Source organism: Pseudophryne corroboree, chromosome 8, assembly GCF_028390025.1.
Source record: "Pseudophryne corroboree isolate aPseCor3 chromosome 8, aPseCor3.hap2, whole genome shotgun sequence".
NCBI classification, from domain to species: Eukaryota; Metazoa; Chordata; class Amphibia; order Anura; family Myobatrachidae; genus Pseudophryne; species Pseudophryne corroboree.
The window spans coordinates 9,164,393-9,191,591 of NC_086451.1; the positions used below are offsets into that span (position 1 = coordinate 9,164,393).

Consider the following 27,199-nt stretch of genomic DNA (forward strand, 5'->3'; position numbering starts at 1 on the left):
GGCTGCCGGGCGGGCGCCTGGCCGTCTTTGCAGCCAGTAAACCGTGTGTGTGAAGGGGAGCTTTCACACACAACGTTTTTTTCCCAAGCCGTGTCTAATGCTGCGCATGCACACAGCATCACACACGGCTCAAAGCCGTCCTGTCTGACAGACTCTCACGGTTTCTCCCGGATGGCAAAAAGCCGGACAAAGTTTGTCCGGCTTTTTGCCATCCGGGAAAAACCGGAGTGTGTGTTACAGCCCTTAAGAGATGGTTTTGTAACCTTTTCTACCTGATAGCATCAATAATTCTTCTTTGGAGGTCCTCAGAAATCTCCTATGATTGTGGCATGATACACTTACACAAACGTGTTGTGAACATCAGACTTTGATAGATCCCAGGTCTTTTAAAAAGACAGGTTGTCCACTCACTCCTGATTGCCATCCCATAGATTGAAAATACCTGTCATGTTCCTCAATAAAAATATGAGCACGTCTAATTGTTTTGTCTAATTTGTTTGATTTGGTTCTCTTGTTGTAGGACTTATGTGACAGTCTGAGGTAGTTTTAGGCCAAAGTTCGGCAGAAATATAGAAAATTCTGAAGGGTTCACAAAATGAGTACATAGGATACAGTACCCCTGATGGTAGGTTAGATGGTCTCCAACAATGGTTTCTGTTTAACATGTTTTGGACAGCAAAAAGCATTATAAATACTAAAATAAATACTCTGGGAGAGAAGAGAGGTAGTGTGTGCAAGACACAGAGGCATATGTATCAACGCTTAGAGAGAGATAAAGTGGAGAGAAAGAGAGAGAGGCCGGGATGCATGACGGATTGCATTTTCATGAGATGCATTCCATCAGTCACCACAATCACAATGTCACATATGAACGCATTTTGCTTGAAGAAAATCACAAAGGACTAATCTCCCTGTAAGAACTGTCCTTTGCGATAGATGGACAACCGGGTTTGGGACCTGCGAAACCTTCTGTGCATGTGTCGAGTGACGCACACGCCGCGGGGTGTGCTACGAGCGATATGATTGGATCCCTGGCAGGGGGGAAACGCGAAAGGAAGCCTATAGGGTTTTATGATGGCGTTGCCCACCGCATTGCCGCGTGGAATGAACGGACTGAATGGCGCCCAGGAACAAAGCCTGACTGGTTATCTGTAAGAAGCCAGGGGAATAGGTTACAGGCCATTATCTAAAACAAGATTTTAGCATCGGAGCGGAGGACGTTAACGAGATAGTAAGAGGGAGTCCCTAGAGGAGACGGTGTATTAAGACTCGTTAAAGGTTAGAAATGGGCGGGCATCTGGTTATATTATTTATAATACTAAAATGTTCGGTACTATATATTATTGCAGTATGAGGTGACATTCCGCGCCGGGCCTGGCCCTGGAGACTTATGGTAGAACAGTTTTGTATAATTAGCTTCCCGAGTTGTCGTCGGCCGCCTTGCCTGGGTCAGATTGGAAGATCGCCAACTCTATGCAGCCAGATTGGTGGGCCCAGGTCTCTACGGTAGATCCCTGGTGGACACCAGCATGGTTGGGTGTGACGTAGAGTAAGAACGTCTGGCAAGGACATAACTGAAGCATCAGCATTAGGGTGTAAGTGGCCCGCATAGGGTTATACGCTGTCCATTATTTTTGTAGGGTTAGTCAGGGGTCAACGCACCGCCACCTTCTGTCACACAATTTATAATTCCCATAACTAGTTCCAGAAACAGGAAGAAGCCATAGCCAGAGAGGAACAGGAGAATTATCTGTGCACTTATACAGAGGTGGCAGCTGCTGCACCTCCTATATGAACAGAGGAAATGGACACTGGACGCTTTAGGTGGCTGTCAATAAAGTTGTTTGAAAATGGGCAAAAAAAACTCTTCCTATGTGGCTTGTGGTGACGCGCGGCGCTGGGCGTGGCCTAGAGGAGACGCCGACCCGGAAGTGTGCGCTGGGCGCGGCCTGAGAGCGTTTCCGGCAGCTGAGGAGAGCGGAGCGTCGCGCTAGGCCCAGGCCGGAGCCTCCGGAGCTATGTGAGGAGGAGAGAGGCGGCTCATCCCCGGCAGGTGAGACCCGGATCCCCCCTCATTCCCCAGCTCGCCGCCCGCACAGAGGCTCCCTATTACTCCGGGGAGTGCAGCGCTCACCCCGCCCTCCCGGTCACCGCCTACGTCCCCTTCCCCCCCGGCCACAGCGCCGAGCTGCCCGGGCCCCCATCTCACGCTTCTTCTACCCGTTCTATCCCTTGCCGTCTCCTGCCCCCTCACCCCGCTCTGTCCCTGCACCCTCATATACCCCCTCCCCCCTCATATACCCCCTCCCCCATATACCCCCTCCATGCTGTTCCCTCATCCCCACCCCTCTGTGCTGCCGCTACCCCCTCATATATCCCCCCTCCCCCTCATATATCCCCCCTCCCCCTCATATATCCCCCCTCCATGCTGTTCCCTCCTCTTCATCCCCACCGCTCTATGCTGTGAAACCCCCTCATATTCCCCCCCTCCCCCCTATGCTGCCCCCTCCCCTACATACACCCCCCCTCCCCTACATATACCCCCTCTCCCCTATATATACACCCCCTCTCCCCTATATATATCCCCCTTCCCCCTATATATACCCCCATCCCCCTATGCTGCCCCCTTCTATACTGTCCCTTCCCCCTCAGATACCCCCCCTATGCTACCCCCTTCCCCACATATACCCCCTTCCCCACATATACCCCCTTCCTCCTATGCTGCCTCCTCCCCTCATATACCTCCTCCTTCCAATGCTGCCCCTCCCCCCTCATATACCCCCTCATCCCCACCCCTCTGTTCTGTGAAACCCCTTCATATTACTCCCCCTCCCCTTCATATTACCCTCCCCTCATATTACCCCTCCCCCCTCCATACCCCCCTCCCCCCTATGCTGCCCCCTCCCCTTCATATACCCCCTTCCCCCTATATATACCCCCCTTCCCCCTATGCTGCCCCTTCCCGCTCATATACCACCTCCCCCTATGCTACCCCCCTCCCCCACATGTACCCCCTTCCTCCTATGCTGTCTCCTCCCCCTCATATACCTCCTTCTTCCAATGCTGCCCCTCCCCCCTCATATACCCCCTCCCCCTCATATACCCCCCTCCCCCTCATATACCCCCTCCCCTATGCTGCGCCCTCCCCCCCTTGCTGCCCCATCCCCCTATGTTTCCCCCTCCCTCATGTACCCCCCTCCCTCTCATGTACCCCCTCCCTCTCATGTACCCCCCTCCCTCTCATGTACCCCCCTCCCCCCTATGCTGCGCCCTCCCCCCATGCTGTCCCATCCCCCTATGTTTCCCCCTCCCTCTCATGTACCCCCCTCCCTCTCATGTACCCCCCTCCCTCTCATGTACCCCCCCTCCCCCTACGTTGCCCCCTCCCCCTATGCTGCCCCCTCCCATACCCCTTTCCTCCTATGCTGCCCCCTCCCATACACCCTTCCTCCAATGCTGCCCCCTCATATACCCCCTTCCTCCTCATATACCCCCTTCCTCCTATGCTGCCTCTTCCCCTTCATATACCCCCCTTCCTATTATGCTGCCCCCTCCCCCTCATATACCTCTTTTCCTCCTATGCTGCCCCCTCCCCCTCATATACCCCCCTTCCTCCTATGCTGCCCCCTCCCCCTCATATACCCCCCCCTTCCTCCTATGCTGCCCCCCTCCCCCTCATATACCCCCCCCTTCCTCCTATGCTGTCCCTCCTCCTCATATACCCCCTTCCTCCTATGCTGCCCCCTTCCTCCTCATATACCCCCCCTTCCTCCTATGCTGTCCCCTCCTCCTCATATACCCCCCTTCCTCCTATGCTGCCCCCTCCCCCTCATATACCCTTTCTCCTATGCTGCCCCCTCCCCCTCATATACCCCCCTTCCTCCTATGCTGCCACCTTCCTCCTCATATACCCCCCTTCCTCCTTTGCTGCCCACTCTCCCACATATACCCTCCTTCCTCCTATGCTGCCTCTCCCCCTCATATACCCCCTTCCCCCTCATATACCTTCTTCCCCCTATGCTTCCCTCCCATATACCCCCCCTTCCCCCTATGCTTCCCTCCCATATACCCCCCTTCCCCCTATGCTTCCCTCCCATATACCCCCCTTCCCCCCTATGCTTCCCTCCCATATACCCCCCTTCCCCCTATGCTTCCCTCCCATATACCCACCCCTTCCCCCTATGCTTCCCTCCCATATACCCCCCCCTTCCCCCAATGCCGCCCCCTCCCATACCCCCCTTCCCCCAATGCCGCCCACCCTCCCATACCCCCCTTCCCCCAATGCCGCCCCCTCCCATACCCCCCTTCCCCCTATGCCGCCCCCTCCCATACCCCCCTTCCCCCTATGCCGCCCCCTCCCATACCCCCCTTCCCCCTATGCCGCCCCCTCCCATACCCCCCCTATGCCGCCCCCTCCCATACCCCCCTTCGCCGCCCCCTTCCCATACCCCCCTTCCCCCTATGCCGCCCCCTCCCATACCCCCCTTCCCCCTATGCCGCCCCCTCCCATACCCCCCTTCCCCCTATGCCGCCCCCCTCCCATACCCCTATGCCGCCCCCCTCCCATACCCCTATGCCGCCCCCCTCCCATACCCCTATGCTGCCTCCCCCATCCCGCTTTGCTGCCCCTCCTTCTCATATACCCCCCTCCCCCTATGCTGCCTCCTCCCTCTCATATACCCCCTCCCCCTATGCTACCCCCTCCCCCTCATATACCCCCTCCCTCAATACTGCCCCTTCCCGCTCATATACCCCCCTCCCCTATGCTGCCCCTTCCCCCTCATATACCCCCTCCCTCAATACCTGCCCCTTCCCGCTCATATACCCCCCTTCCCCCTATGCTGCCCCTTCCCCCTCATATACCCCCTCCCCCTATGCTGACCCTCCCCCCCCCCTATGCTGCCTCCTCCCATACCTCCCTTCCTCCTATGCTGCCCCCTCTCCCCCTCATATACCCCTTTCCTCCTATGCTGCCCCCTCATATACCTCCTATGCTGCCCCTTCCCCCTCATATACCCCCTTCCCCCTATGCTTCCCTCTCATATACCCCCTTCCCCCTATGTTGCCCTTCCCATACCCCCCTTCCCCCTATGCTGCGTCCTCCCATACCCCCTTCCCCCTATGCTGCCCCCCTCCCCCTATGCTGCCCCTTCCCCCTCCCCCTATGCTGCCCCTTCCCCCTATGTTGCACCCTCCCCCTCATATACCCCCCTCCCCCTATGCTGCCCCTTCCCATATCCCTTCCTCCTATGCTGCCCCCTCCCATACCCCCCTTCCTCCTATGCTGCCCTCTCCCCCTCATATACCCCCCTTCCTCCTATGCTGCCCCCTCCCCCTTCATATACCCTCCTTCCTCCTAGGCTGCCTCTCCCTCTCATATACCCCCCTTCCCCCTAGGCTTCCCTCTCCCATACCCTCCTTCCCCCTATGCTGCCTCCTCCCATACCTTTTCCCCCTATGCTGCCCCCTCCCTTTCATATACCCCCCTCCCCCTATGCTGCCCCCTCCCTCTCATATGCCCCCCCTTCCTCCTATGTTGCCCTTCCATACCTCCCTTCCCCCTTTGCTGCCCCCCTCCCTCTCATATACCCCGTCCCCCTATGCTGCCCCTTCCCCCTATGTTGCCCCCTCCCTCTCATATACCCCCCTCCCCCTATGCTCCCCCCTTCCTCCTATGCTGCCTTCTCACCCTCACATACCCCCTTCCTCCTATGATGCACCCCTCATATACCCCCCTTCCTCCAATGCTGCCCCCTCCCCCTCACATACCCCCCTTCCCCCTATGCTGCCCCCTCCCTCTCATATACCCCCGTCCCCCTATGCTGCCCCTTCTCCCTATGTTGCCCCCTCCCTCTCATATACCCCCCTCCCCCTATGCTCCCCCCTTCCTCCTATGCTGCCCCCTCCCCCTCACATACCCCCTTCCTCCTATGATGCACCCCTCATATACCCCCCTTCCTCCAATGCTGCCCCCTCCCCCTCACATACCCCCCTTCCTCCTCATATACCCCCTTCCTCCTATGCTGCCTCTTCCCCTTCATATACCCCCCTTCCTATTATGCTGCCCCCTCCCCCTCATATACCTCTTTTCCTCCTATGCTGCCCCCTCCCCCTCATATACCCCCCTTCCTCCTATGCTGCCCCCTCCCCCCTCATATACCCCCCCTTCCTCCTATGCTGCCCCCTCCCCCTCATATACCCCCCCCTTCCTCCTATGCTGTCCCCTCCTCCTCATATACCCCCTTCCTCCTATGCTGCCCCCCTTCCTCCTCATATACCCCCCTTCCTCCTATGCTGTCCCCTCCTCCTCATATACCCCCCTTCCTCCTATGCTGCCCCCCTCCCCCTCATATACCCTTTCTCCTATGCTGCCCCCTCCCCCTCATATACCCCCCTTCCTCCTATGCTGCCACCTTCCTCCTCATATACCCCCTTCCTCCTTTGCTGCCCACTCTCCCACATATACCCTCCTTCCTCCTATGCTGCCTCTCCCCCTCATATACCCCCTTCCCCCTCATATACCTTCTTCCCCCTATGCTTCCCTCCCATATACCCCCCTTCCCCCTATGCTTCCCTCCCATATACCCCCCCTTCCCCCTATGCTTCCCTCCCATATACCCCCCCTTCCCCCTATGCTTCCCTCCCATATACCCCCCTTCCCCCTATGCTTCCCTCCCATATACCCCCCTTCCCCCTATGCTTCCCTCCCATATACCCCCCCCTTCCCCCAATGCCGCCCCCTCCCATACCCCCCTTCCCCCAATGCCGCCCCCTCTCCATACCCCCCCTTCCCCCTATGCCGCCCCCCTCCCATACCCCCCTTCCCCCCTATGCCGCCCCCTCCCATACCCCCCTTCCCCCCTATGCCGCCCCCTCCCATACCCCCCTATGCCGCCCCCTCCTCCCATACCCCCCTTCGCCGCCCCCTCCCATACCCCCCCTTCCCCCTATGCCGCCCCCTCCCATACCCCCCTTCCCCCTATGCCGCCCCCTCCCATACCCCCCTTCCCCCTATGCCGCCCCCTCCCATACCCCTATGCCGCCCCCTCCCATACCCCCTATGCCGCCCCCTCCCATACCCCTATGCCGCCCCCCTCCCATACCCCTATGCTGCCTCCCCCATCCCGCTTTGCTGCCCCCCTCCTTCTCATATACCCCCCTCCCCCTATGCTGCCTTCCTCCCTCTCATATACCCCCTCCCCCTATGCTACCCCCCTCCCCCCTCATATACCCCCTCCCTCAATACTGCCCCCTTCCCGCTCATATACCCCCTCCCCTATGCTGCCCCCTTCCCCCTCATATACCCCCTCCCTCAATACTGCCCCTTCCCGCTCATATACCCCCTCCCCCTATGCTGCCCCTTCCCCCTCATATACCCCCTCCCCCTATGCTGACCCTCCCCCCCCCCCTATGCTGCCTCCTCCCATACCTCCCTTCCTCCTATGCTGCCCCCTCCCCCTCATATACCCCTTTCCTCCTATGCTGCCCCCTCATATACCTCCTATGCTGCCCCTTCCCCCTCATATACCCCCTTCCCCCTATGCTTCCCTCTCATATACCCCCTTCCCCCTATGTTGCCCTTCCCATACCCCCCTTCCCCCTATGCTGCGTCCTCCCATACCCCCTTCCCCCTATGCTGCCCCCCTCCCCCTATGCTGCCCCTTCCCCCCTCCCCCTATGCTGCCCCTTCCCCCTATGTTGCACCCTCCCCCTCATATACCCCCTCCCCCTATGCTGCCCCTTCCCATATCCCTTCCTCCTATGCTGCCCCCCTCCCATACCCCCTTCCTCCTATGCTGCCCTCTCCCCCCTCATATACCCCCCTTCCTCCTATGCTGCCCCCTCCCCCTCATATACCCTCCTTCCTCCTAGGCTGCCTCTCCCTCTCATATACCCCCCTTCCCCCTAGGCTTCCCTCTCCCATACCCTCCTTCCCCCTATGCTGCCTCCTCCCATACCTTTTCCCCCCTATGCTGCCCCCTCCCTTTCATATACCCCCCTCCCCCTATGCTGCCCCCTCCCTCTCATATGCCCCCCCTTCCTCCTATGTTGCCCTTCCCATACCTCCCTTCCCCCTTTGCTGCCCCCTCCCTCTCATATACCCCGTCCCCCTATGCTGCCCCTTCCCCCTATGTTGCCCCCTCCCTCTCATATACCCCCCTCCCCCCTATGCTCCCCCCTTCCTCCTATGCTGCCTTCTCACCCTCACATACCCCCTTCCTCCTATGATGCACCCCTCATATACCCCCCTTCCTCCAATGCTGCCCCCTCCCCCTCACATACCCCCCTTCCCCCTATGCTGCCCCCTCCCTCTCATATACCCCGTCCCCCCTATGCTGCCCCTTCTCCCTATGTTGCCCCCTCCCTCTCATATACCACCCCTCCCCCTATGCTCCCCCCTTCCTCCTATGCTGCCCCCTCCCCCTCACATACCCCCTTCCTCCTATGATGCACCCCTCACCCCCCTTCCTCCAATGCTGCCCCCTCCCCCTCACATTACCCCCCTTCCTCCAATGCTGCCCCCTCCCCCTCATATATCCCCTACTCCTATGATGCCCCTTCCCCCTCCTATACCCCCTTCCTCCTATACCCCCAATCATCCTATGCTGCCCCCTCACCCCTCATATACCCCCTTCCTCCTATGCTGCCTCTCACCCTCATAGACCTCCTCTCCCCCTATGCTTCCCTCTCATATACCCCCCTTCCCCCCTATGCTGCCCCCTCCCATGACCCCCCTTTCCCCTACATGCTGCCCCCTCCCTCTCATATACCCCCCTCCCCCTACGCTGCCCTCCCTCATATACCCCCTTCCTCCTATGCTGCTCCCTCCCCCTCATATACCCCCTTCCTCCTATGCCGCCCCCCCCCCCATATACCCCCTTCCTCCTATGCATGCCTCTCCCCCTCATATACCCCCCTTCCCCCTATGCTGCCCCCTTCCCCTCATATAACCCCTTCCTCCTATGCTCCCCCCTCCCCTTCACATACCCCTACCCTTCATATACCCCCCTTCCTCCTATGCTGCCCCCTCCCCCTCATATACCCCCCTTCCTCCTATGCTGCCTCTCCCCCTCATATACCCCCTTCCTCCTATGCTGCCTCTCACCCTCATATACCCCCTTCCCCCTATGCTTCCCTCTCATATACCCCCCTTCCCCCTATGCTGCCCCCTCCCATACCCCCCTTCCCCCTGTGCTGCCCCTTCCCCCCTCATATACCCACCTTCCTCCTGTGCTGCCCCTCCCCCTCATCCCCCTTCCTCCTGGGCTGCCCCTCCCCCTCATATACCCCCCCTTCCTCCTGTGCTGCCCCTCCCCCTCATACCCCCCTTCCTCCTATGCAGCTCCTCCCCCTCATATACCCCCCCTTCCTCCTATGCTGCCTCTCCCCCCTCATATACCCCCCTTCCTCCTATGCTGCTTCTCCCCCTCACCCCCCTTCCCCCTATGCTGCCCCGCCTCCCTCATATAACCCCTTCCTCCTATGCTCCTATGCTCCCCCTCCCTTCACATACCCCTTCCCTCATGATGACCCCTCTTCCCTCCTATGCTGCCCCTCCCCCTCATATACACCCCTTCCCCCTGCTCCCCCCCTCCCCCTCATATACCCCCCCTTCCCCCTCTGCTGCCCCCTCCCCCTCATATACCCCCCTTCCCCCTATGCTGCCCCCTCCCTCTCATATACCCCCTCCCTCTCATATACCCCCTCCCTCTCATATACCCCTCCCCCTCATATACCCCCCCTTCCACTATATGCTGCCCCATCCCCTTCATATACCCCCTCGATCCCCTATGCTGCCCCCTCATCTACCCCCCTCATATACCCCCCTCCCCCCTATCCCCCCCCTTCCCCCTATGCTGCCCCCTCTCGCTCATATACCCCACTTCCTCCTATGCTGCCCCCTCCCCCTCATATACCCCCTTCCTCCTATGCTGCCCCCTCCCCTCATATACCCCCTCACCACCCCATCATACCCCCCTCGCTACCCCTGTCTGCCCCCTCCCCCACAAATACACCCCTTCCCCTATGCTGCCCCCTATGCCTCTCATATACCCCCTCCCCTCTCATATACCCCCCTTCCACCTATGCTGCCCCATCCCCTTCATATACCCCCCTTCCTCCTATGCTCCCCTCATATACCCCCCTCTATGCTGCCCCCTCCCCCTCATATACCCCCCTTCCCCCTATGCTGCCCCCCCTCTCCCTCATATACCCACTTCCTCCTATGCTGCCCCCTTCCCCTCATATACACCCCCCTCTCCTATGCTGTCCCTCCCCCACATATACCCCTTTCCTCCTATGCTTCCCTTCCCCCTCATATACACCCCCACTCCTCCTATGCTGTCCCTCCCCACATATACCGCCCTTCCTCCTATGCTGCCCCTTCCCCTCATATACACCCCACCTCCTCCTATGCTGTCCCCTCCCCCACATATACCCCCTTCCTCCTATGCTGCCCTCTGTCCCCCTCATATACACCCCACTCCTCCTATGCTGTCCCTCCCCCACATATACCTCCTTCCCCCCTATGCTGTCCCCTCTACCCCTTCCATGCTGCTCCCCCCTCTCCCCCTCATATACACCCCTTCCCCCTATGCTGTCCCCTCCTCCCTCATATATACCCTAGACTATCCAATCCCCCACCCCAATCAAACCAGCCCCCATGTGCTGTCCCTGTACACTCATTGTACTCAGTGCTGTACATTGTGACCGCAAATTGCATTGCCCCCATAGTGTTGTAATGTCCCTGTTCCTCACTAATTAAGGTGTCTATGTACTTAGCCTTGGGGAGAGATAAAGTATCAACCAACCAGCTCTTCTTAACGTTCATTTTCAAATACAGCCTGTGACGTGACAGCTAGGAGCTGATTGGCTGCTACTTTGTCTCTCTCCAAGGCTTCGTACATAGAGACCTCTTAGTTCCCTAAAACCTGTTTGGTGATGCTCAGCAACATGTGAAACACCAATGTGTTTTGGTATTTTGGTTGGGCTTAGCATGGTTATTATCCCCCCCCCCAGCTACTAGCATTCCCCGAGTTTCCCCAGCAGGCAGGAGCTCTCAGGTTACAGTCCCCTGAACTTAACTGTCTATTGTGTGGACTCCGAATCCCCAACTGCCCTCCGTGGCTTCTGAAATCCCCCACCCCCCCTTTTTCCCCATATGCAAGAGTCCCGCCCTGTCGTCCCTAAACACCTTCCCTCCATTTTGGAGAGTAAAGCAATCTTATATACTGTGTATAGTTTTGTGTAACAGCGGTCTGAAGCGTTCTGATGCTGGAGTGTGGTCGCTGGGCCATTGTCAGGCTGTGTTCTCCTTTCCATGGTATAATCATACACCCATATAGCTGCCTACGCTGTAGTATTCCGGTAATACCTGCCTGTGACGCTTGGCTGTGGTGTATATCACGCTCTTCTGGGTAAGCTTGTTGACATCCTCTGCCCCCGACATTTTTGGCGACACCTTTTGCCCCCAGGCCCATTTCACTGGCACGGATTGCCGACTGCTGGATATGGACGCGTAGCGGTTTGTGAATTGGCTGTGTGTTAGGCTATACGGAATATGGAATGATATTTGGAGATGCGCGTTGGTTGTGTTACAAAATGCATGAAAAGCACATTGTAGTCGGTGGTACTGCTCAGACACACTGCTGTGGCTTATTGTGTTACACTGGCCCAGTGTGAGTCTCCTGCCGGAATACACGCTGCCACTAAATACACCTCTACCGTGTACGTACATTCATTTCATGCATTGCTACTCAGATTGTGTTAGGCTGCACAGCGGCCGCCTAAACGTAATTTGCGTAATGTCATTATAAGCAGATCGGAAATGGGCATGTAGTGTCTCTGTAGCTTACAGTACTTATCTGTACTTGGGCTCTTGTAATCATCCACATTAAGGGGTCGATTCAATTCAGCAACAGTTGAATAGCGCCGGGAGTTAGCTCCCGTTGCTATTCAGTTCAGCTCAAGTTAAGTCGGCGAAGGCCCGTTCTCGCGGACTTAACAACAGGTTGAATTGTCGGGAGAACGGGCATTCTCCGACTTAACTCCCCGGCGCGAGGCTGATTCCCGACAGAATCAGCCTCGCGCCGGCCGCGCGGCAGCACTTTTGTCGGATTTCCTCTCTCATCCCTCAGGAGTGAGAGAAGAATTCCCGACAATTAGTGTCACTTGGCGCTGTATTGAATAGCGCCGGCTATTCAACTGTTGCTGAATTGAATCGACCCCTAAGACTGAAATAATGTCACTTTCTCTAATCCTTTTTTTTTGTTAAACCTTAGTAGCTTGTGTTTAAAGAGCCTTGCGTCCATTGTGCGCTGTGGGTTGTACAATCTGTGGCTCCGCCAGCTCTGCTGGTACGCAGACGGAATAAGAGAACAGGTCCCTACAGATAGAATGTTCTGGTGCTAGGACCGTTCCGTGGCACAGGGTGGTGACTCTGGGAGAGAAATAGCAATCTCCCTAGTCATACGGGTCTGGGGGATCCCTCACTGTGAGGGGTTAATGCCCAGGGGTGACATTTCCTTTATAATAGAGGTATTTGTCTATCTATAAATCTCAGCTATGTGATGACAAAGCTGTAAGGCCGCGTTAGGGAACAGATGACGGCCTCACAGAGCAAGTGTACCCAAGTGTGAGACCCCGGTGGCTCCCGACTTATCCACCGGCCTTCTTACTTGTACAGTAATGTGTTCAGAGGATCCACGGATACAAACTAAGGTCTAAGGTGCAGTATAAACTGCGGTCACGTGGACTAACGGTAAACAAGGCGTAAAACTTTCTAGGAATTAAGAGCTGATTTTTGACCTAGTCTGTTTGATTTGATCAAACAGGTCGGTGAGGGTAAAGTCCTTCTGCTGCAGCGAGGCGTGTTATTGGCAGCGTGCGGTCCCTTCACACCGTGTCACATAGTAATGGCGCCTCAATCCCTGTACACCAGGGAAGGATTTTATAGCAGCATTTGCAGACAGGCGACCGGCAAAAGGAGCAGCCACATCTATATACGCCGCTGAATCACAACCCTATGTGTTGGTGTAATTCTGGGATAATCCAGTTTATATCTAGGTCTGAATGGAAAAGAGCAAGCCGACCAATCACAAGGCACAATCGAGAGGGGCCACTGCATGAGCGGATCAATCACAAAGCGTAACAGCATGCAGCCTTTTTTTTTCGAGTAATCAATCATGTAATGACATATATTTTGGACTATTGGTGTAAATGCACGTTGAGTGGTTATGGCAGAGTATTCCTGGCTAAGTGTCATGCGTGTGGGTCGTGCCTTGCTCTAATTCCTTATGTCATGAGCGGCTGTTCCAGCACGTGACTCGCAGAAATCCGCATTACCGTAGCTGGGTGTAAGACATCTAGTATTTACAGCTAGCAACACATTAAACAATAACTTACTGCAGACACAAAGCGTATATTCCACGTCCTGCAGAATAGTCCTTACTGGTCATGTAGGTAGTCTGGGATAAGTCATTCGTACATATGTTGTGTTGCTACATTTGTATTATATATACTGTGGCCGGTGACTCGTACCGTGTGAGGGTTATTGCTATCACATAGATACTTTCATTCTGGGTGGTAAATGTATTAAAGGAAGAAGGCAATTGACCAGTTACTGTGAAATGTAAGTTGTATTTATATTTTTGAGACCGTTGTCTGATGTGTGTACTAGTCTTAGAGGTCAGGGTGGGCCCCCCACGTGGTATTGTGTGCCAGAACTGGGTAAAAAGATTGCTTGCAAGCCCTGAGACTGTATCCTCTGAGCATCCGGAGAGGATTGTGACATCTTGTGCAAGGGTCTAGACTTTTTTAAAGACTTTTGAGCAATAAACATCTTGCCTTAAAATGCCCGCATCTGCTTGCATCCTGTGGCTACCGGAGGAGCGACAACTTCTACTCAATTCTCCGTGTCTGAGTTTCAGGTACACGGCGAGGGGCGGCTGTTCGCATCCCACCCGGGTGGTCTTGCCTCTGGTTTGTTGGGTTGATGAGATGGCGGACTCATAGCACGTGATGACTATTCTGATCTTAATTGCGTCCGTCACCACTTACACATCCATTTATGTTACGCTCATCTACTCAGATCTTGGGCAGTTTCCCTGTCCTGTGTCCTGGAGACCGGGTCTGTTCTTCTGCAGCTACAGTCCCCTGTGACTTCCCTCCGTCTATAGGGCAGGCCGTATCTGGCAGTGGTTGTCCTCGGGAAAATGTATTTATGTCGTGTTCATGGCGAATGTGTTACCAGCCTGTTAGATGGGAGACGGGAAATAGTCGGACTGTCCTTTAAATAAACCCAGAGTGACGTTAACATTTAAATGGCGCTAGGGGTCGTTGTTCCCCAGTATTCAGGCTATATGTGCTGTTTGCCGATGTTCTAGGTGTACGTCACACATTCAGTGATTTGCAGTCTTTGTAAGTACTTTACCTGGTATTACGCTAGTCTCTAAGCACTGTATATGCTGCAATGGGTCATTCTAGGGGGGTAGGGGGGTCATTGGAAGCAATATTCAGACTCCAAATGCACGAAAGGTGATCACAAGGGGGCGACACCCATTGCTCCTGGTGATTTGAGATGCTGCGTGCTGGTGAACAGTGCACAATACGGCTGCTTGCACTTTAACTCGGCACCTAATGCCCTTATTTTGCACTTTACAGAGGTTCTTCCAGTCATTTATCAATCTTGTATAAGCAGACGAGTGTCCTGATGGTCTCAGACGGCAAATCCCCTGCCTGGTGCTACCCCAGAGCCTGTACTGCTGTGTTACATGTGCAGGATCCTCCGTCCCAGCCGATGAACATGACACCTCAGATCTATGCTAATGCATTAATGCAGGGAGAATGTCTGACTGTCTCCAGCGCGCCTCCCCCCTCCCCACTAACCTACATACAGCTCCCGGAGATTCCTGAACACTCCATCTCGGTTACAGATTCCCCGGGGCAATTACTTCTTATTGTTTCCTACTGAAGAAGTGCTGAAGCAAATGCGCTGATTTAATTGTCTCCCTGCGCTTCCGAGTGTCGGCGTTCCCAGCATATGGCAGATTATTGGCACCAGTCTAATATTTATATGAGGATTAGTGTCTGGATGCAATAACCGTTCCCGACAGTGCAGAATATTAATAAGATTTCTCTGCCGCGCTCGTCCGCCATCATCTGACAATGGTGCGCAGGGGCTGCCTCGTCTGATTCTCTTCCCTTTAATCTACCTGATAATATACCCGTGTCTGCTGGCGCCCCTTCATACATAGCACTGTACTAATGCGTTATCTGGGCACAACACATTATGCTAAGAGGGGGGTGAAGTGATTGCTTGCCTCTTATAGGGGCTTATTCACACACCAGTGCTAGAGAAGGTTTGTCGGCGGGGTGGCCCGTTTTTTAGCTGTGCCCCCTTCATTGTATAGACCGTAGGCCATTTCCCTCAGTGGGCAACGGTGCTCCGTTATGGCAGCTAAAGGGGGTCATCACCAAACTGGGAACTGACACGGCCCCTTGGATTAAGATTATACTGAGAAAATGACTAGAGAACTATGGGGCAGATGTATGAAGCCTGGAGAAATGATAAAGCAGTGATAAGTGGACGGTGATAACGCACCAGCCAATCATTGTAGGTTTGAAACATGACAGTTAGGGGCTGATTGGTTGGTGCGTTATCACCTTCCACTTATCAGTTCTCCAGGCTTAAAACACCTGCCCCTGTGTGTGGTTTGCACAGGATGTCGTGTTTCTCTGGCTCTGATGTGAAGGGGTGGTGAACATTATAGCAGAAATGTGTTTCATTATTATCTACAGTATGATATTTCATTCCCACAGATTAACGTCCACACTGCCTCCCCTGCACTGCACCTATATCACCCAGTATACGTGTAGGATCCTGAGCCCGCACTGTACCTGTATCACCCAGTATACATGTAGGATCCTGAGCCTGCACTGCACCTATATCACCCAGTATACGTGTAGGATCCTGAGCCCGCACTGTACCTGTATCACCCAGTATACATATAGGATCCTGAGCCCGCACTGCACCTGAATCCCCCGGTATACATGTAGGATCCTGAGCCTGCACTGCACCTGTATCACCCAGTATACATGTAGGATCCTGAGCCTGCACTGCACCTGTATCCCCCAGTATACATGTAGGATCCTGAGCCTGCACTGCACCTGTATCACCCAGTATACATGTAGGATCCTGAGCCCGCACTGCACCTGTATCACCCAGTATACATGTAGGATCCTGAGCCTGCACTGCACCTGTATCACCCAGTATACATGTAGGATCCTGAGCCTGCACTGCACCTGTATCCCCCAGTATACATGTAGGATCCTGAGCCCGCACTGCACCTGTATCACCCAGTATACATGTAGGATCCTGAGCCCGCACTGCACCTGTATCACCCAGTATACATGTAGGATCCTGAGCCCGCACTGCACCTGTATCACCCAGTATACATGTAGGATCCTGAGCCCGCACTGCACCTGTATCACCCAGTATACATGTAGGATCCTGAGCCCGCACTGCACCTGTATCCCCCAGTATACATGTAGGATCCTGAGCCCGCACTGCACCTGTATCCCCCAGTATACATGTAGGATCCTGAGCCCGCACTGCACCTGTATCCCCCACTATACATGTAGGATCCTGAGCCCGCACTGGACCTGTATCCCCCAGTATACATGTAGGATCCTGAGCCCGCACTGCACCTGTATCCCCCAGTGTACATGTAGGATCCTGAGCCCGCACTGCACCTGTATCCCCCAGTGTACATGTAGGATCCTGAGCCCGCACTGCACCTGTATCCCCCGGTATACATGTAGGATCCTGAGCCCGCACTGCACCTGTATCACCCAGTATACATGTAGGATCCTGAGCCTGCACTGCACCTGTATCACCCAGTATACATGTAGGATCCTGAGCCCGCACTGCACCTGTATCCCCCAGTATACATGTAGGATCCTGAGCCCGCACTGCACCTGTATCCCCAAGTATACATGTAGGATGATGAGCCCGCACTGTACCTGTATCCCCCAGTATACATGTAGGATCTTGAGCCCGCACTGCACCTGTATCACCCAGTGTACATGTAGGATCCTGAGCCCGCACTGCACCTGTATCACCCAGTGTACATGTAGGATCCTGAGCCCGCACTGCACCTGTATCCCCCAGTATACATGTAGGATCCTGAGCCCGCACTGCACCTGTATCACCCAGTATACATGTAGGATCCTGAGCCCGCACTGCACCTGTATCCCCCAGTATACATGTAGGATCCTCCTGAGCCCGCACTGCACCTGTATCCCCCAGTGTACATGAAGCATCCTGAGCCTGCACTGCACCTGTATCCCCCAGTATACATGTAGGATCCTGAGCCCGCACTGCACCTGTATCACCCAGTATACATGTAGGATCCTGAGCCCGCACTGGACCTGTATCCCCCAGTATACATGTAGGATCCTGAGCCCGCACTGCACCTGTATCCCCCAGTATACATGTAGGATCCTCCTGAGCCCGCACTGCACCTGTATCACCCAGTGTACATGAAGGATCCTGAGCCTGCACTGCACCTGTATCCCCCAGTATACATGTAGGATCCTGAGCCCGCACTGCACCTGTATCCCCAAGTATACATGTAGGATGATGAGCCCGCACTGTACCTGTATCCCCCAGTATACATGTAGGATCTTGAGCCCGCACTGCACCTGTATCACCCAGTGTACATGTAGGATCCTGAGCCCGCACTGCACCTGTATCACCCAGTGTACATGTAGGATCCTGAGCCCGCACTGCACCTGTATCCCCAAGTATACATGTAGGATGATGAGCCCGCACTGTACCTGTATCACCCAGTATACATGTAGGATCCTGAGCCCGCACTGCACCTGTATCACCCAGTATACATGTAGGATCCTGAGCCCGCACTGCACCTGTATCACCCAGTGTACATGTAGGATCCTGAGCCCGCACTGCACCTGTATCACCCAGTGTACATGTAGGATCCTGAGCCCGCACTGCACCTGTATCCCCAAGTATACATGTAGGATCCTGAGCCCGCACTGCACCTGTATCACCCAGTATACATGTAGGATCCTGAGCCCGCACTGCACCTGTATCACCCAGTATACATGTAGGATCCTGAGCCCGCACTGCACCTGTATCACCCAGTATACATGTAGGATCCTGAGCCCGCACTGCACCTGTATCACCCAGTATACATGTAGGATCCTGAGCCCGCACTGCACCTGTATCACCCAGTATACATGTAGGATCCTGAGCCTGCACTGCACCTGTATCCCCCAGTATACATGTAGGATCCTGAGCCTGCACTGCACCTGTATCACCCAGTATACATGTAGGATCCTTAGCCTGCACTGCACCTGTATCACCCAGTATACATGTAGGATCCTGAGCCCGCACTGCACCTGTATCACCCAGTATACATGTAGGATCCTGAGCCACAAACTGAGAGTTATATAGTGGGAGGAGCAGGGTCCCCAGCAGCACAGAGTATATCAGGAGATGAGGGATGTGACTGGGGCAGTGACATGATGTGAGGAGGGGAATGGAGGCAGCAGGAAGCCACAGACTGAGAGTTATATAGTGGGAGGAGCAGGGTCCCCAGCAGCACAGAGTATATCAGGAGATGGGTGATGTGTCAGTGAGGACAGGGCTGCATGTGACAGGGGCAGTGACATGATGTGAGGAGGGGAATGGAGGCAGCAGGAAGTCACAGACTGAGAGTTATATAGTGGAAGGAGCAGTTCCCCCCAGCAGCACAGAGTATATCAGGAGATGAGTGATGTGCCAGTGAGGACAGGGCTGCATGTGACAGGGGCAGTGACATGGTGTGAGGAGGGGAATGGAGGCAGCAGGAAGTCACAGACTGAGAGTTATATAGTGCAAGGAGCAGGGTCCCCAGCAGCACAGAGTGTATCAGGAGATGTGTCAGTGAGGACAGGGCTGCATGTGACAGGGGCAGTGACATGATGTGAGGAGGGAAATGGAGGCAGCAGGAAGCCACAGACTGAGAGTTATATAGTGGGAGGAGCAGGGTCCCCAGCAGCACAGAGTATATCAGGAGATGAGTGATGTGTCAGTGAGGACAGGGCTGCATGTGACAGGGGCAGTGACATGATGTGAGGAGGGGAATGGAGGCAGCAGGAAGCCACAGACTGAGGAGGGGAATGGAGGCAGCAGGAAGCCACAGACTGAGAGTTATATAGTGGGATGAGCAGGGTCCCCAGCAGCACAAAGTATATCAGGAGATGAGTGATGTGTCAGTGAGGACAGGGCTGCATGTGACAGGGGCAGTGACATGATGTGAGGAGGGGAATGCAGGCAGCAGGAAGCCACAGAGATATATAGTGGAAGGAGCAGGGTCCCCAGCAGCACAGAGTATATCAGGAGATGAGTGATGTGTCAGTGAGGACAGGGCTGCATGTAACGGGCAGTGACATGATATGAGGAGGGGAATGGAGGCAGCAGGAAGCCACAGACTGAGAGTTATATAGTGGAAGGAGCAGGGTCCCCAGCAGCACAGAGTATATCAGGAGATGAGTGATGTGTTAGTGAGGACAGGGCTGCATGTGACAGGAGCAGTGACATGATGTGAGGAGGGGAATGGAGGCAGCAGGAAGCCACAGACTGAGAATTATATAGTGGGAGGAGCAGGGTCCCCAGCAGCACAGAGTATATCAGGAGATGGGTGATGTGTTAGTGAGGATGGGGTAGCACAAAGTTAATATGAGGCTTCTTTTAAACTGATATACTCCATTTCTGAGCAGCCATTGTAAGTTGTTTAGCTGTACGAGAAGCGTAGTTATTTATCAGCCATACTGACAGTGTTCTCCTCTTGCAGAAACCCGAGCAGCAGACAAGATGGACAGCAACAGCTTCATCCAGTTCGATGTGCCAGAGTACAGCAGCACAGTCCTGAGCCAGCTGAATGAACTGCGTCTGCAAGGGAAGCTGTGTGACATCATCGTCCACATTCAGGGCCAGCCGTTCCGCGCACACAAGGCAGTCCTCGCTGCCAGCTCCCCGTACTTCCGCGACCACTCGGCACTAAGCACCATGAGTGGCTTATCCATATCGGTCATCAAAAACCCCAACGTCTTTGAACAACTGCTGTCGTTCTGCTACACTGGAAGAATGTCCGTACAGCTCAAGGATGTCGTCAGCTTCCTAACGGCGGCCAGCTTTCTGCAAATGCAGTGCGTCATCGACAAGTGCACTCACATCCTGGAGAGCATCCACTCAAAAATCAACGTGGTAGGAGCCGGTGGAGAAGAGAGCCAGATCAACCACAACGGAGTCAAAGACGACAGTTACTTCGCCAACCCGGTAGATATATCTCCCCCTTACAGCGGGCAGGTGCGGCAGTCGATCATAGGCAATGACTTAAAGCTAGATGGGATCGCTAACAAAGGCGCAAGGAGCCGTCCTCAGGAAGAGGGTCAGTCGGACAGAGGCAGTAGCGGTAGCATTTCAGAACACGAAATTCAGGTAGAAGGAGATCCGGAACACGGTGACGTGGTGCGGGAGAGCCAGTCTGCTGAAGTCAAAGTAAAGGCGGAAAAATCCGATCGGCCAAGTTGCTCAGACAGCTCCTCGTTGGGTGATGATGGTTACCACACTGAATTAGTTGACGGTGAACAAGTGGTGACGGTGAATGTAGGCACCTACGGGTCTGTATTGCAACATGCGTATTCATATTCTCAAGCTGCTTCCCAAACTACCAACCTCTCTGAGCCGTACAGTAGCATAAGCACCTCCAGCCCTTCCAGGTCCATGCTTAGCTGCTACCGAGGTGGCCGGGCGCGGCCGAAGAGATCGCCGGCGCTAACCGCCGAGGTTCACAACGTCATTCAGAGCCCTGAAAACGAAACGGTGGTGAGTGCGCCAAGTTACGAGAGCAGCCCCCGGGAGAGGAGCACGCGGGGTTACTGGCATCCCTACAGCGAGAGGCTCATCTGCATCTACTGCGGCAAGACCTTCAACCAAAAAGGGAGCCTGGACCGCCACATGCGGCTACACATGGGAATCACGCCGTTCGTGTGCCGGTTCTGCGGGAAGAAATACACGCGCAAAGACCAGCTGGAATACCACATCCGGGGGCATACGGATGACAAGCCTTTCCGCTGCGAAGTGTGCGGCAAGTGCTTCCCTTTCCAGGGCACCCTGAATCAGCATTTACGAAAAAACCACCCCGGCGTGGCGGAGGTGAGGAGCCGGATAGAATCGCCGGAAAGAACAGAGGGCTACGTAGACCAAAACGACGCTTCGGGGTCAGAAGTGAACCTGGACTCCAATATTGAAATTCACACAGTGGCGACCACGCCCGAATAACACCTAGGTGCCGCGGCACACTGTACAAAGCACACGGAAACGTTAATGCCTATTTTTACTACTTACTGCTTATTTGGTAATCTCTCTTTAGTACAGCAGAAGCCGCTCCCTGATGCTTTGTTTTGTGGGAATGCTTCTTGCTAATACAAAGACTTTATAAAATATCTGGATGATACACTAAATGTACTTGTTTTACATCGGGGTTCTTTTTTTTTTTTTTTTTTTATATATATCATTTTGTCCTGTTTTTATTGCTTTTTTTAAAGGAGACAGGGTACAGTTGCACTCCTGAAGAAGCATATATATATCTAGAGGCAAAAAGTGAGGGTTCCTGGGTTTTTTATTTGGTCATTTGGTGAATGATTGTTTTTATCGTAATGAAAGTGTTTATTAAATGAGAAATTCTATCTATCTCTATGGTTTATGAATAGCTGTGCTGTAAGGGTAGACGTAGAGGCAGTGTCTGGCCGTCTACTGTCATTTCTACACTTCCAAATATACAGGTTACTTGCAGTATTAGTGCATATGGACGGGATTCAGTAGGTTATATGGCTGAGCAACACCAAATACTGCTGGACCTATTCCGGTCACTTCTGTGGTGTTACAGCTCCGCCTGGCAGGAACCCATATTGTGCAGGTTGTGCTAAAATGTGTGATATCACCATTCAACACATAACCGATACAGTTTCACCATTATATAAAGCCACCAAAGCAAATAGATCTTTTTGGTGCATAAATTGTGAACTTGGGGGTCGATTCAATTCGGCAACTTATGAATAGCGCCGGGAATTAGCTCCCGACGCTATTCAATTCAGCTCCAGTTAAGTCTGCGATGGCCCGTTCTCGCCGACTAAACAGGTTGAATTGTCGGGAGAACGAGCATTCTCCGACTTAACTCCCCGGCGCGAGGCTGATTCCCGACAGAATCAGCCTCGCGCCGGCCGCGAGGCAGCACTTTTGTCGGGTTTCTTCTCTCATCCCCCGGGGATGAGAGAAGAATTCCCGACAATTGCGGGTAACTAGCAGCTGAATTGAATAGCGTCGGGCGCTATTCATAAGTTGACGAATTGAATCAACCCCTTGGAGTCTTGCATCATCTGTAAGGACGTTGCTATGTGACCCATTCGTGAACGCCTATAGCTAAATCAGGAATTGTGATCATGTTTTTAGAATATCGGTCCTCCACCCCACTCCCCACCCTTGTTGGCCAAACTGCCTTGTAAAGGATGAAAGTGCGGTGCTGTCACTGGTCATAATGACAGCTGTTCATAATCATATAAAGTTATATTGTGTAGAGAAACGAATGTACGATTGAAGTCTGAACTTCAAACGCTCGGCAGTAACCGGGGCCCTATTTGAGGGGATTGTCTTTATTTCCTGTGAAGTGAGCTCTTCGCAGTCTGCCTCTCGTCACACAGCGCGATTCACATGCCAAACGTCTAATTGGATGTTGCTGAAAATGTTTCGTTCTGTCGCCGGCAGGCCGAGCTGCGGTTTGTGGTGCTGAATTATAATGTTTTGGGTTGTTTTTTTTTTAGTTCTACGTTTGTTCCTGGCTACATTACATTTATACTGTACAGATACTACTTTTTGCCAAGCTACCGGATTATTACACTGCAGGCTGGGATAGGGTCCATAAGGGGCAACATGTTTTGCCAGAGGCAGGGCAATTCTCCCGGTGTCCATCCGTCCGCCATATACTACTCCATAGGCCCAAGCCACTTGTTGGGCGTAGTTTTGTTTTGTTCAGTGACACGTGTAATGGTTATGGAAAGCAGAGAACGCCCGGTTAGGGGAATTAAATCCCCCATACGTGTTCTCTACTGGTCTCCTCCAAGATTTGACCCTCAGTCCTCCTGTTGTGTTTTCTTGTGTCCATAGCTTTCTGCTACTAGGGGGATTCCGAATATTATGACGATGATGCAGCAGAAATGTTTAAAAAAGTAAAATAAAATTGAATTGTAGTTTTTTTTCTTTAGTTTTTTTTTTTAGAATTGCTCCATAACTCGCCCCACGAGGAATTTAGTGGTTGTGTATTAAACACAATTAGGAAGGAATCTCTCTTCCCCTGTACTATCAAGCTGCAGCACAAACGTCACGCAGGGTCTTCTCACACTACACGTACGGCGCACTACACACAATGCAACGGCTGCTGTTATAGGCTGAAATAATGTGCGTGCAATCGCTAAACACGGACCCCACAGCCAGGGTTTTAGTCTGACGGCAGCCTGTAGCCGAGGGAGCCAAAGCATTTTGTTTTTTAAAACACTAAGAGTGTGAAATCCCTGCTATGTGTCACATCGGTGCCGTCTCTCCCCTTGCGGTGTTTATCCGTGTGACTGTCCACTGTACGGATAGCAGCAGGGGTCATTTCTCCTCCTCTCACTTCCATGGACTGTACCCTTTATGAATAGACACTAGAGTAGTACTCACACGCACGGCCCTGAGTGCTGGTCTTTCCTGCGGTTTGGACACATGGAACCTCCTCTGCTAATACGCCAATGCTTTCCGAGAGAGAACGCGCCTGTAATCCTGCGAACGTCTCTCCTAGGGTGCCGCTTACTGATCTAACCTTTACAGCTGTGTATTTATACAAATGTGAAAACTGCTGGAATCAGCGTTTTTTTTCTTCTTTAACTCCAGATAAACCTCGTAGGTCTTACTGTATATCCCGTGTGTTCCTGTCTCCGCAAATGAGCCTCTCTGTGCAGTGACATCCCACAGGCCGTAGCGTAACAGCGGGAGGTCCGTCATGCATTGACAGACGTACGCAGCTGCGTGGCCACACATAGAACCTCTAGTTACACAATGGCTTTCCTGCGAGAACTTTTATCCTACCCATTCCTTGAGCCAGCTGTTGTAAGAAAGGTATTTAAGCCATAATGCAGAACTGTTTGTTACTTAGTGATACGTTATTTTCTCCTGAAGCTTCTCTGTGCACAAGGTTTCCTCTTCCTCTCCCCCTGGTGTTACATTGACGGCAGATAAGAACCACTTTGGCCCATCTGGTCTGCCCTTTTTTCATTTCTCTTTTTGGCAACTGCAGCCCTGTTTGTTCCTTGGGTCTTTGGGAGGATATCCTTATGCCTGTTCCAACAGAGTTTAAATTGCTGTACTGTATTAGCCTCTACCACCTCTGACGGTAGGCTGTTCCGCTTATCCACTACCCTCTCTGTGAAGCCATTTTTCCTCAGATTCCCTCTGAACCTACCTCCCCACGGCGTCTGCGCATATCCACGTGTGCTCGGCTCCAGCCCTGCACTGACTGGCTATTTCTACGGGGACTGCAGCGTAACCTCACCACAACTATAATACAGTAACAGCATAGTTACCCCGTCAGTGATGTGTGTGACTTGTTACACCTGCGGTAGCTCCGGTGTATAGTAAATGTGGCGGCTGACTCTCGCAGATAGATCATATTGTGCCTTGCCACGGTAGGGTTTTCAGTTTAAGGTGCAACCGCGGAGTAGGGCGCAGCGGATTCATTACTCGACCTATTAATTTCCTGAGAGCCGGTAATCATTTCTAGCTTATAAATGAATAGGCGTTCTTACAGCAGTACGGTCATCTGCCGAGCGTAACAACCGGACCTTCCGGCGCACAAATCATTCTGTCCAGTAATACGTTGCTGCACCACTGTTACACCTACGACACAATAAGCGCACACCCCGCGCCCTTTTCCAGCCGCCAGACCCCCTCAAGCCTCACCTCAAGCTACTTTACATTTAAAGAAATGTGAAATAATACTTTTTTTAGTTTTTTCCTTTTCGTGTCTTAAAACAAATAGACATATTTAACCTGTAATGACAGACTGTGAAATCAGACGTTTATGCTCTTCTCGTTATATAGTTTGTTAGTTTCTAATGTTCCTGAACGCTGCGATATTCTGCATCGTGCGGCGGCGGCTTTGTGTATAGGTATACGGACTGTTTTGTAAATACACTATCCGTGGTATTCCAGTTCCGAACCTCCGGTCTCCGTTGCACTCCCACCCATGCGGATTACACGCAACAAGTCACCTCCGCAGCAAAAGCCGCTCAATGCCAAATCCCAGATTTAGTTATTTGTTTTTTAAAAGGTGTGGCTAATTTGTAACGCAGGAAGAAACACCCAAACCAAGGGCTGCGGATAATGCTATATCACACGAGCTTTACTTAAAGACATATTTAATTCCTTTTTTTTTTTCTTTTCATTTTTATAAATATATATATATATAGACTGTGATATAGTTAGTGTCATTATTTTAAGGGTTTTCTCAAAACAGAACCCACCGAAAGGGACTCAAATATGCAACCCCTAATCTATTTTCTAAGGGAACCTTCCCCTTTTAATGGTGCTTTTTTGACTGGTCAGGATTATTTATTAAATTTTATATATAATAAAAAAAAAGTATTTGGAGATTTTACTTGTGTGTAAATTCTTTATATAATGTCAGTTGATAAAAACCATATATTTCATATAACTAAGAGAGTGAACAGCGATGTTCCGTATCAAGTCATTCAGAATGTTGGATATTTGGACCGTTTGGGGAGAAGACGTAATTATGGGGCTGTTCCTGTGAATTATAACCGATGCTGGCGTGGTCTCCAGGCTGCGTTCCTGTCCTTTAGGCACGATGAGCAGATAGTCCGCAGAGGGGTCGCCAGGATTGGCCTCGTATAATAAGGGATCACACACCACGTACTGTGCGTATACATATTATATGTATGATGTTACTGTTGTATTGTGACTATATAAAGGCAACCGCTTCTATATAAGTCACATGAATCTATATGTTACACAGGCGGTGCGTTATTCCTTACAATGTGCATTTATGTCACAATGTATTGGTTTGCGCCTACTTTAAAGAGCTCTGATTGGATAGTTAAACATGGCCAGCGTATGCTATAAACTTGTCTTATATGGATAATGAAGTGATTCTGAAAGTGAAGACTTTTATTCTGGTGGATTAGGGTGACGTGGGTATTGTTTGCAGATGGCGTCAGCACAGCAATCCAGATCTGTGATACTGAGCGATACGGAAACGGTCATTATATGATATAAATTGTACAACAGGGCTCCTGTAATGTGATGGGGGATATTGCATCGTTAGAGGGTCTCTCCCCGGGGGTCAATAAATATGCAAATCTTCTGAATGACGTCCGTGTTATTAGCGCCTCCGGGGCCAGCGTACAGGCCGGTACCAGGAGGCGCTAACTTGCAATATAAACCAGTAACCTCACACCTCCACACTTCTGTATGAAGTATCTCAAGCTCGCTACGAAATATGCTGTAACAACTAATAACTTGCCATTAAGGATTATTTTATAGCATGACTTTTAAAATATTTATTCAAATGATATTTTACTCTTGTATTTTTATTTTTAAGATTTGTGATATGACTTTCAGTGCTGCTTAATTTTGGTCGGATGACTTTGGCTTGTAAAACTGCTTTTTTTTTTTTTTTAAATGGTATAAAGTAAATGGGGATTGCTGTTTGTTTGTAAATAAAAATGCTGCTACAGCAAATCGGGTGTGGAGTGCTTTGTCCTGCGGATCCGTCGACCTTTTATCCTGCATGTGTGTTTCTCACGCTGGGGGGGGGGGGGGGCGGGGGGGCCTGTGGGCCGAATCACTGTTCGGGACTCAGGGACCCTCAAGTACCCCTCACCATGCTGTGTTTTGAGGATTTCTCTCTCTGTCAGTAGGTGGGATTCTCTCGATGGTTGAGACTAATTCCCTTCGTCCCGGACCATGCAAGAATGCTGCTACACACTGCCCGGTGTAATGAAGGACAAACAACATCTCGTTCCGTCCTTCATTAACGTGCACAGCGCCACATACGATATCTTCTGGTTTGCCACGCAGCAC

The 27,199-nt window shown here is 52.7% G+C and overlaps 1 protein-coding gene across 1 annotated transcript; it reads left to right on the forward strand.

The window, feature by feature from the left end:
- The first annotated feature begins 1,893 nt into the window (after window positions 1–1,893).
- Window positions 1,894–26,727, forward strand: ZBTB34 (zinc finger and BTB domain containing 34). The gene is made up of 2 exons (XM_063935878.1): window positions 1,894–2,053; window positions 19,860–26,727. Exon 2 carries the CDS (start codon window positions 19,880–19,882, stop codon window positions 21,347–21,349), a length of 1,470 nt encoding a protein of 489 aa, XP_063791948.1. The 5' UTR covers window positions 1,894–2,053; window positions 19,860–19,879; the 3' UTR covers window positions 21,350–26,727.
- The last annotated feature ends 472 nt before the right edge of the window (window positions 26,728–27,199 follow it).